Genomic DNA, 12,100 nt, shown 5'->3' on the forward strand with positions numbered 1-12,100 from the left:
TTGTTTTGTAATGCTGTTTTTTCTAAAGAATTATTTATCTTTGTTAGATTTAGAAAATAAACAGAATGCTTGCTTTTAAAAAAAAAAACAATACATATTAATAACGACAGAATGCATGAAAGAAATGATTGAATCTACATATAAAGTAATGTTCTAAAAAATAAGAGAAAAAAATGATTATTTTACCTGTTGGCAACATTTTTTAACAACCATTTAAACGAGCGCATGTTTCCTTCCGGAAGAATATCTTTGTCGCACTGTCCGTCACTAAATGAGTCCCCGTTGTTTGGGTAAGGTGAATTTAATTTATTTATAGACAGTTGATATCATGGGGCAAAGTGTGTACTAAAATAAATATCGCTCGTTCATCTTAGTTCCTCAATAATCAATCTTACGTTTTATTTGTAAAACTAGTATCGTCATTTCAATGCTCTACGCCAATTAATAACATCTTTATGATACACATTTAAATTCTCCAATATCTCATTAATAAAGAGAATAAGAAAATCAGAGAGAGAATATCTACTGGTGATCTTCCCAGGTAACTCCGATAGACTTTGTGTAGATGAGTTTCAATAACTAGTTCTGTTGGTTATGGTGAGAAACACTGCATGGACGGGAGAATAAACGTGGAACAAAACATTGCATTTTTTGGTAAATCGTACATTGCATGATTATGTACGATCGTACACAATTGTCTTGAGTAGTGTGAGCAACGTAAATAATAATAATAAAATAAAAATAATAATAATAAAAAGTTAGTTGGTTATTTATTCAAATGAACGATTATTAAGTTATGCTTGCAAAACCATTTTGTTTGCGTTAAAGGTTGAATATTGCAATGGTACATACTTTGCATGTGAAGAGCTTTAAAACATCCAGCATGGGGGCCCTCGTGAGGACGACGTCATCTCTTACGTCCTAGGACTTGAACGCAATGTCCCGCCTCATGCTGTCAGGACTTGTCGGCGCCTGCCGCTCTCGCCCATGGACCCACTGCCACCTGCTCCGCCTCCCGGTGGCCTGCTGCGCCCGTTCTAAGCCAAGGTCACGTCGCCAGCTGCATGTGAATACTACACACTTCGCATCCAGCAGCATTGGGAGCCCCGAGCATGGCCCGGTTTTCCGCAGAGCCTCGGCCTACGGAGACAGGCTGGCCGTCGTCGACGACAGTGGCAGTCACAGCTACAAGCATCTGTACGGCTGCAGCCGGGGCCTCGCAGATCAAATAAGCGCCGCCCTCCTTGGCTGTAGCCATGGTGACCTGCGAGGGAAACGCGTCGCCTTCCTGTGTGCCAACGACGTGTCGTACACGGTGGCCCAGTGGGCCGTGTGGATGTGTGGCGGCGTGGCTGTCCCACTCTACCACAAGCACCCGGCGTCCGAGCTGGAGTACATCATCTCGGACTCCCAGAGCTCCCTGCTGGTGGCTGGCCACCCGTATGCCGGCGACCTACAGCCCCATGCCGACAAACTCGGGCTGCCCTGCCTCGCCCTCCCCGTCACCTCCGACCTGGGCTCGCTGAAGCAGGCCGAGACCCCAGAGACGGAGCTGAGTGTCACGGACTGGGGCCAGAGACCCGCCATGATCATCTACACTAGTGGCACCACAGGCCGGCCCAAAGGAGTCCTACACACACACGGCAGCATTCAAGCTATGGTAAGAAATACTGCTTTGGGTGGTGGTTTAACCCAATAGTGTGCTACCCATGTAGCTAACCCTAACCCATGTTCAATTCCGTCCTTTCGCACTGTGCTACATGCCAAATCCCTCTTTCTTCTTCAACCCCTTTCCTTTAGATCTCTCTTCATAACTCATCTCCCTAAAGCCTAAAAGGCCAATGGTTGCATTAGTGGAAAAAGTATACTTGTATTGTGTTGCTACAATACAGACCCCATATATGTCCTAGTAGTCAAGTTTTGATAATAGTTTAGTTTAGAGCCCAACCGTTACTGAATATTAGGGGCCGATACTAATATATGGGAGTAAAAGATAAATCGGCCGATATTCAAAATGTATTTTGTGGTATTTTTTGTGGTAAATCACAATTTAATCCATCCAAGTATGGATTCTGTCACACAGTCATTGAATATGTAAGGGATAATGTATAGAACGCCTGTCATTATCGGGAAAATAAGCCCCGACAGGGGGAACCGGACACCGACGCGAAGCAGAGGTGTCTTGCTTCGCCCTGAAGGGGCTTGTTTTAGATAATGACCGGCGATGTTCTATACATTATCCCGCTTATTACACAGCTACTTGCCAAAACCAAAAATAATAACTTAACACGATGTGTCTTTTTACAATTTATTTGTTACCATCCGTAGTGATAATCAGCAGAGAAATATTTTGCCGTTGACGTCGCTTAGCAACCGAATAAGCTGGGGTTGATAAATTACCGGACTACTTGCGGTGAAACATGGATTAGAGGCAAAAAATCCACTTTCCTTGACAGCGGTCATTATATGCTTAGCAACAGTTAATTATCAAAAAAGAATTGACCGTCGGAAATCGGGAAGGCCAATGCAAGTGAACAGAGCATTCTACAGCATTGAGAAGAGCCGTGTAATAATCATATTTATTATAATTAGGGGTCCTATGAATGACGTAGAAACCTTATTATCTTTGTTAGTATTATTATTATTCAAAAAAAATTTAACCTGACAAACGTTATACAAATAACTGGCAGGCTTGTAGAACTTGTAAAATGAATAATGTAATCAAAAGATGGGCCAGAATAACACATAGGTGGCGTTATAACAAGTCCTGGAAGTTCAGCATTTCAACAGGCTGCCATTACCACTAGGAAGGTGCAATATGCGTGAAACTTGTTATACTTGCACTATTCGTCATAATGAACAATTTTCAAATCGCAACCCATTCGGTCAAACCATTGGATATAGTGCAGTGACCACAACTTGACCAAAGGCCAACACTCCAACAGATTTGATTCAGGAAATGGTTAAAGCTGCAAAATCGGCACACATGTGCCAGGTGACAAAATATGGTGTAAAATTCATAGCAATAAAGCGAAATACGGCAGAGATACATGTTCAATTGAAATACATGCATATGTAAACAGCTCTAAAACACATTTAAACATCTCTAACATTGCGTCAAATACACGTAGGCTCAGCTGTGGAATATGACTATTAAGAGGAGATTCCATAGTATACCCATGCCAAATTTGAAGATTATATCTTAAAAAAAAAACATTTGTTTGAAGTTGTCCTCTCTGAACCACTGCCATGAAACATGAAACATGCCAGAAACATGGTTGGTGATTGTTTTGATATATCAATACCATATTACACTACCAAGCCAAGCCACATACGGAAGACTTCTATTCATCAAAAATATATTCTAATCTGCCCTTGGCATTCTACATGTACACGTAGTGTAGTGGTATTGCGGCGGACTCATGACCATGACGCTCGTTCAAGTCCGACCTCAACCAAACATTCTGTGAGACATGGCATGACATCAAATAATGTTTACCATAATGTATTCATAAGGCCACCACCATACTCGCTATACAGTAGGATCCCGTCATGGTTGCTTGCAACTATATTTGATATTATAATGCTACATTTGGGTCATAAAACCAAATGTGTCTTTCCATTTTAAATATATATATATATGCCATTTGGGCGATGCTTCTATCCTAAATCTCGCAATACAATGAGTGAATATGTCCCCAGCGGGAATAGAGGAATATGCCTATCCCTGGCAGTGTTTACGCAATGCTCTGTGTGTTAAAGTAAAAAGTGTCGATATGCGATTGCTCATAATTAAACCCGGGTCTAATGTTTGGAACGAAGCTAACCACTACAGTAAATATCCATCGCTTTATGTTTTTAATGATGTTGGGGGCTGTTTAGTTACAGCACCATGTGCACCATTTGAATATGGTGTTCAGTTTTGGAAAATACAATCAAAATAATCAAGATAAGTTTAACTCTTAAGTGTGACACACAAGGGGAAATGCTGAGCTCATGTTTGTCTCCTATTAGAACTTTTGCTGTCCTGGTGGAATACATAACTATCCAGGCTATATGTGTGTGTGCTTAAATTAGTTTCACTTTTTGTTGTTTGTTTATGTTGATCAGGTAATAACTAAATTCTTAATGTTTCCATTTGTGACCTTGTACCCTTTTACATTCATATTTTGCTCTAAATGGTTTATCTTCTGGTTTAACTGTAAATGCTTTTTAAATACTGATTCGTTCCTTAACGACAATCTACAACCTTGTATTTAAAAGAGCTGTACAAATGATGTCAACTTTACTCTTAAAGTTATGTAAATTATTCTTAAGTCACTAGCTTCTAGACCTTTTATGTCCCAAAGAGTGAAAGGAACATAAAAGGAACATACAAAGATCTGTATGTCAGTGGTTCAGGAAGATATTTGAGAATAACGTTGTTCCACTTTGTTCTCAGCGTCTGTATGCGAGGCTTCATGTTAACCTGGCTATGTCCATCCTACTATCAGGGTGGTATTGATTTCACCGTTTTTAGCGTCTCTTGTTGATCAAATATTTTGGGCTTTTAAAAAAACAGAATAGGTTGATTTTAACCTGATTTGAAAACAGAAGATTTTGTCTTTGATGACCGATGACATGCATCTCCCATGCCTTGTTGTTCTTCATAGTAGTAGTATAGTACTAGTTTGCCAACGATGCCATTTGTGAAGTCTCAGGAGAATTCAGATGAATAACTCCTCTCCCTCCACTCCCCCTCAGGTCCAGGGCCTGGTCTCAGAGTGGGCGTGGTCCAAGGATGACGTCATCCTACACACCTTGCCCTTGCACCACGTGCATGGCATTGTGAACAAGCTGCTGTGCCCGCTGTGGGTGGGAGCCACCTGCATCATGCTGCCAGACTTCCAGCCACACAAGGTTCAGTCCTCCAGTCTAACTTTTCTTCTGTCCAATCTCTCCATCTCTCATCCTCTCACTGCTTCTCTGCCGCTGTCGCTACCCATCTTTCATTAACTTTAATTAGGGTGGAAGAGGGTCATCAATTGTTTTGTATGTATTTCCTATGAGCTTTGTACACCAGTTAACAGTCCCAGGACCGGGAAGAATTAAGAACATGACAAGAATTGCAACAACAAAGAAGAATAAATATGAATTTTGTTGACAAAGCAATATCCGAAATATCTAACAGAAATGGATATCCCTCTATCAGAAGTCCCTCCCTCTCTCTAAGTTTTTGGGATAAGTATAAAATAAAATAATAATTTAAAGTAAGGTAAGAGGCGGTCAAGGTTAGGTTAGTAATTTTCAGGTATTGGAGCATAAAAAATTGTTTAGACAACCACCACGATGGCGAGGATTTATCGTGCCGTTAACTGTGGCATTCACAAAAACCATGGATAAAAAATGTTGCTGTTTTACCGATTGGATACGGCAAGTCTTATCTATTGGTTAGCTCCGCGGGTCTGGGTACGTCGCCCCTTGTGTTATCCAATTGCGTGCAGTGATATTTTCAAATGCATGCTTGGGGCTGCCCCTCGGGTTGGGCCATTTTCATTACTCGTTGCCAGACCCTACAGCTTTCTAGTTGTGGGTCTGGATTTCCAGGCTACCAGTCTCGGACATCGGTTGGGAGAAAGTCGTGCATGCGAGAGTGTCCTTACCTTTTGACATGACTGGATTTAAGGGTAGAGGGTAGAGTCACTTGGTTTACTGAATGTGTAAATAATAAATAATTTGAGTTGACCCTGCTGATATTGCTTGCTAGCGATGTCCAACTGAATCCAGGCCCCAGTGGAACCCCTCCACGGAACACCGGGTCTCACCTGCACTTAGGTGAGGGGTGCGACCAGTACATCTCCAGAGGTGTACTCTGCAGGGGTTAATTCTGCAAGGGAGGAGCTGATTGCTGGTAGAGTTACCGACTGTTCCATCTTGGCACCCAACTTCGCATCAGGAGCTTTGGCATTCCAGCCTGAATTGGATTGTCTCGCAACGGGCGGTGTCGGGCTGGCAGCCGGAGGAAATTTGGCAGAAAGGGAGGAGTGTTTTTCTACATAAGGGATTCCTTCAAATGCACTGTAATTGAGTTTGAATATGATGTTCCTATTAAGTGTCTCAGATTAAATGTTTACCTATCCCCGGAGAACAAGATCTGAAAAAGCAGAGGCTCAAAAGGAGTACAACCATTTCCAGCAGAAAAGTGCAGCTTGTTTAAAGAGTCGTACAAATACAGCCTTAGCCCTATACAAAGGGCTCTGTAGCAGAGTGACCAAAGAACTACGCACTTCAAAAGAAACATTATGTTACACTATTAACGGAGGCTAAGGGTAACAACTTATCAACTCTTTCAAACCACAGAAAGCTCAAAGCAGGGTGCAGGAACTCAAAATTGGAGATCAAACCCTCTCAGACAGTGGAACAATTGCACAGGCACTGGGTAAGTTGAGGACATAGCCAGAACTTTGAACACAATTGGCTGGTCTACTGGCTCAACCATAGCTGAGGAGAAAGGCTAACTGATTGAACTTAAAGAAATATCCAGGGATAAAGTAGTCAAGATAATTAATAAACTCAAAACCACCCATTCAAAAGATCTTTTTAATTTAGATATAGCTTTTGTTAAAAGACATGTTAATGCATTAGCCGAACCGCTAACCCACTTGCTAAATACTTCCATAGTTAGTGGGACGTTCCCTGAAGCCTGGAAACAAGCAAGGGTAATACTGATATTAAAATCTGGAGCGGCGGACCAAGTGAACAATTACCGGCCATTTAGCATCCTACCTACCCTACCTACCATTTTGAAGAAGGCGACTAATAAACCATCTTGGAAGTAATAAATATCTACACCCATTACACTTTGGATTCAGGGCGAAATATTCAACGGAGAACGCAAATTGTTTCCTCTTGGAACAAATTAAATCCTATATGGACAAAGGGAACTTGCTGAGGGCAGTGTTCCTATATCTTCAAAAAGCATTTGACACGCATTGTGAATCACAGCATATTAATCTCTAAACTATCCAGTTATAATTTTGCAGAAAAAAAGCACTGGCTTGGTTCGAATCATATCTTTCAAACCGGGAACAATGTGTTGTCATTAACAATGCCCAATCATCCTTTTTACATACCTTTTAGTATGTTTATTAATGACCTCCCGATCCATGTCAAGGGGCTGGTTTCCAAATGTACGTGGACAACACGGTTGCCTACGGTGAAACAGGTGCTGCAGTCTCTCACAAGTTATCTGAACATCTGGAGGCTGCAGTTCTTTGGCTTGACAACTCCTGTCTGACGCTTAACGTTAACGAAACTGTCAATTTGCTTTTCTTTCTGGAGACGCTTCACCGCAACTGCTCTAAATATTAAGATTTAAAAAATGAGCCAATCAGCCAGGGTTTTTTATAATTGTGAGTGCGGGGGTGGAAAGATTTCAAGTGCGGGTGTGTGGTATGTGTGCGTGAATGTCAGTGCGGGTGGGGGGGTTAATAATGTATGTGCAATGTATAGGACTAGATTAGGAAATGGTAGGCTAGTAGGTGAACATGCATACATTGCATATTTGGATGGATGGATGTATAGATGAATGAATGGTAGAACAGAGGAATGGATGAATGGATAGGCTTTTTTCCTTGTATCGTTTTATGTACGTTATTTTAAAAGCCCCCTCTAGGGACGGGCATTGGAAATTGGCTAAAGCTACAAACTTTATGATGCTTTCTGCTGGATTGTGCACAATCCACATGAGTTGTATCTGTCCCTATCAAATAAACACTAACTAACTAACTAACATTCACACACACACACACACACACACACACACACACCAAGACACACATCATCATCCCACACACACAAAAATCCTCCCAAACACATATACCTAAACACATACTTTTTCCACCTCCTCCGCCCTGCCCCCCCCCCCCCCCCCCCCCAGTGGCCCCTCCTGGGCTGTCGGGAGCGTGTGGGCCGTCTGATGGATGGCACTGTGGTGGCTCGCTATCTGATCGGCGTGACGCTCCACTGCAGCTTAAGGAGCTGATCAATCGATGAGCCGACAGTGAGCAATGAGACCACTTGTTCAGTCCAGGGAGGAGGGGAGGAGGGGGGGAGGGGGGGGGGGGGAGGAAGGTTGCTGAAGGTGTATCTCCCTTGAAGCAAGGGAGATGGGGTGTGTGTGTGTGTGTGTGTGTGTGTGTGTGTGTGTGTGTGTGTGTGTGTGTGTGTGTGTGTGTGTGTGTGTGTGTGTGTGTGTGTGTGTGTGTGTGTGTGTGTGTGTGTGTGTGTGTGGGGTCACATGAGTAGAGAGTTTCTTTGAATGGCTAGGTCATTTATGTGCTGGTGTCTTGTTTGTGTGTGTGTGTGTGTGTGTGTGTGTATATTGTGCAGCTCTTTCTTTCACACGAGGGCTTTTATCGAACCCGGGACTTGTGTGATGGTGTCATGGTTGTCATAGCGATAAAGGTTTGATTGAAGGTTCAACGCTGGCGTCCTGGACAAGGTGTCCGTCAGCGGTGTGCTCTGCTGAAGAGCTCTCGTTTTGCAGCCCTCCTGCCGCTCCCCTCGTGACCTTGTTTTAAAAAAAAAAAAAAACACCACAGAGCGAGACTCACTTCCCGCCCCCGGGGAGCTGGGCTTCTCCCTGTCCTTGTGAAGTTACAGCGCGGTGACGAGCTGATCGATAACGCCGGCTCAGGAGTGGACTCTCTCATTGATCTCTACCGCTCCCCCTCCCAACGGCCTCTTCCCCCTCTTCTCCATCATAAGGGGGAGGGGTTTCAGTGGGCGGGGAGTCCCTGTGGAGGCTAGCTGATCTGGGGTCAGACAGGTGTTAAGAAAAGCTGCGTCTTCGTAAGGGGTTATCGAGGTCAGATTCAGTGGCCCGCCGTCTTCAAGGATCCCAGTAAAGAACGTTCATCTCTGATGGCTCCATTATTGTACCCGTTGAAATATTTTTACACAATCGAAATGATTTAAATTGCAATACTACAGTGTACGACCATTATGTTTTGTTCGTGAAATATTATAATAATTAGAATTATATGTGAAAATCTATGAAAACAAACTTTGCGTTGCTTTCAGAATTAATTTCTAATTATGATGATACCCCTTTACGTATGGAAAAATTGTATTTGTCATCAAAAAGTATTATCTTTCTAAATTATTTTTGTATGTATCGAAAGTTTACACCACATTTATATATGATAACTCTTAAATAAAAATTGGCAACCATTTCACGCAAGACACACGTTCTATCAATAGACAAGCCAAAGAGTGCCCGTGTGTGCGTGTGTTTACTAATTGGGGGCAATGTGGAGACGATCAATAGATGATTGGCCCAGGTGTGGGAGATTGCAGGGTTATAGGCCCCGTTGGTGTCTGTTTAGCTAGGTGTTTAGGGGTGTACGGTATAAACGGTATAGAAAGTACGCCGGTGTGAATTTGCACTACGGTATGGACTTTGACCGTACCGTGTGACCGGTAGATAGCGTTGTGCACGTTACAAAGTAAGTATCGCGTGAATACAGTAACGTAACTACTTTTTCATGTAAAAGGTAAAGTTACGTAAAGTAACCGCTGAAAATGTGGTTACTTTTCCAAGGGACAGATTTGACTGCAGGCAGTCTGCTATTGAGCAAGCATGCAGGCAGCGCAGCACGAGCTTACACCATTCGTGACAGACGCTGGTAGCGTGAAGCTGTCTCTGCATCTCAGACATAGCTTTTACCAGGCATTTTCCAAAGCCAGTCCTTGCGACGAAAAAAAAGCCAGCGGTGGAACGAGATAACCAACGCCGTCACTGTTTACCTGTAGACGTTTTTTACACTGCCAAATATGCCCGTCTTATGCACACCTTTTTCCTGGCATGGTCCACGAGTTTACACTGCCCTGTAAGGTATCTTTAGCATCGGGTTTACAGCTCAGCTACAACCAATAACAACGCACTTGAACACTCAGCAGTAGCCACCTTGTTTGTGTTAAACAGAAGAAATCCGCAACTAATAAAGCAAATGTGCAGGTTGTGATCCTGATTCTACAGAGCCCAGTTGCCCAGCAGTCTACAGAGCCCCAAAAAATTTTTTTGGATCAGAATGATCCGTATTTGGAAATCCTGTTTTTGCTATCAGGGATCAGGTAATCCCGTATACTATTGTATGTACTATTGAGCCAGTTTCTGTCTTCAGTGCTCTAAATGGGACTAGCCTACATATCAAAATGTAGCCTACTGGCTTTTTAAAGAACAACGGGTAGAATATTAAGGGTCATGTTTTTTGGTGTTATTTGATTAGACAGAAAATGGCACAATAGATCTCTAGAAATATTCCCTTCCATTTCCTTTATTTTATATGGGGAAAAAAAGACAGCACATCAGACATCACACGTCAAATTAACGTCCGATGTCTACTATTTTCAAATCAAGTGTAAGATATAAATAAATGTGTATATATATTACAATAAACAAATGTTGTTGTTTTTATTACACCAATGTTACATTTTGTTGTTTTGTTTGTCAATCCTACTTGAATCAACCCTTCCACAGGGATCAGGGCAATCCAGAATTTTGGAAACAAAGTTATCCCAATCCTACTAAAACATTTTGAACAACACATACTGAAGGTTTGATCCAGATCTAAACCAAGATTGGATTACATGATCTAATCCGATTTCAGAATAATTATTTTTCCTTTGAACAACCCAAGATTTGATCCAATCCGATTTAATTTAATTAAGTTTTAATTTGATCAGATTACCTTTGACCAACTTGAGCCCAAGTTGTGAAGCTCCAGCAGTGAACTATGCCCGGATCAGGAGTAGTCCCCTATCAAATGAAGGGAAAGGACAACATTTATTTAAAGTGCTGATACTTCATTTCGTCTTCCTTTTGGAAGTCCAAACAAAAGGGATTTGCCTTCACACTGACGACGACGTCTTCTCAACACGGGGCTAGCAAAACCAAACTCCACCACTCCACAAAATCAAGGAACTAAATGCCTCCAAACGGCTGTTTCAGACAGTTCAGGAGATATGTATTCTTTGGAAGAGAGTAACTCCCCCTGGCATGGACTTTGAGATTTTTATTTTAACAGACCTTATACATGGATAAAAAAAGCTTTGTATCACACAAAAGGTAGAGGAAAAAGCGTAAAACAACCCCTTTAAAACTACACTACACTGCGACAAGCAGAGAGAAACACACCACTTCTAAACTTATCCTATACTAGGATATTAGGAATTCATGATCTCTACTTCAGGATGTAGAACCCAGCGGAACATGGAAGCTAACTAGTTTCTCGATCTAGATGGTGTCTAGCTCCTGGTATTATTTCAGAAAATCTGGTATGTGTGAGTGGTCCGTTCCCCAGGTACAACGGCTCTGTGATGGACATAAATTGCCTTCCTGCCTCTTAGAAGCGGCTCACTGGAGGCCCCAACGTGTGTGTGTGTGTGTGTGTGTGTGTGTGTGTGTGTGTGTGTGTGTGTGTGTGTGTGTGTGTGTGTGTGTGTGTGTGTGTGTGTGTGTGTGTGTGTGTGTGTGTGTGTGTGTGTGTGTGTGTGCGTGCGTGCGCGCGCACATATGCGTGCATGTTATCTGTGAATGTGTGCGCACTTGTGTCCATGCGCTTTGGTGTGGGTGTACACGTTCATTGTGTGTTTATGTATTTCCGAGAGAGAGACAGCGGGGAGACAAAGATAAATAGAGAAAAAATGTCATGGAGAGGGGGTTATTGAACAAGGGAGAGATCAGAGATGGAGAGAGTGGAGATGAAGGTAAAGAGGTTAAATAAAACAAGAGAATTTGAGTGCTCAGGAAGGGTTGTCAGCAATAGGGATGGGGATCGTTAATATTTATTGATATCGATACCATTTTCGATGCTCCTTAACGATCCGAGTCTTTATCGATACCACTATCGATACTTTTCGATTATTTGGTGGAAATACGATGCGTTTTTAATGATTAGGAAAATATTTAGGAAATAAATAATTGTCATTTTAATTAAATATGTAATTCTTAATAAATATTGGCATCAGTAGTTTTAATTATATATTCTAAAATGATTAGAGCACTATACAACTGTATTAGTAATACAGAAACATGAGTGATACAGTATTACTCATG

At 42.1% G+C, this 12,100-nt stretch overlaps 1 protein-coding gene across 2 annotated transcripts in view; it reads left to right on the plus strand.

Annotated features, from left to right (window-relative positions):
• Window positions 1–267: 267 nt before the first annotated feature.
• The window catches only part of acsf3 (acyl-CoA synthetase family member 3), a 32,686-nt gene continuing 20,853 nt past the window's right edge, over window positions 268–12,100 (plus strand). The window contains exons 1-3 of one of the 2 annotated variants that reach the window (XM_084476592.1): window positions 268–290; window positions 829–1,660; window positions 4,744–4,899. In XM_084476592.1, coding sequence (XP_084332718.1) covers window positions 938–1,660; window positions 4,744–4,899 — 879 coding nt within the window. In that variant the 5' untranslated portion in view covers window positions 268–290; window positions 829–937. Of the gene's footprint in view, window positions 291–382; window positions 542–828; window positions 1,661–4,743; window positions 4,900–12,100 lie in introns of those variants that run through there. The other variant, XM_084476593.1, reaches the window with a different exon arrangement.

The sequence above is a fragment of the Micromesistius poutassou genome (assembly GCF_964030765.1).
Source record: "Micromesistius poutassou genome assembly, chromosome: 12".
In the NCBI taxonomy this organism is placed as follows: domain Eukaryota; kingdom Metazoa; phylum Chordata; class Actinopteri; order Gadiformes; family Gadidae; genus Micromesistius; species Micromesistius poutassou.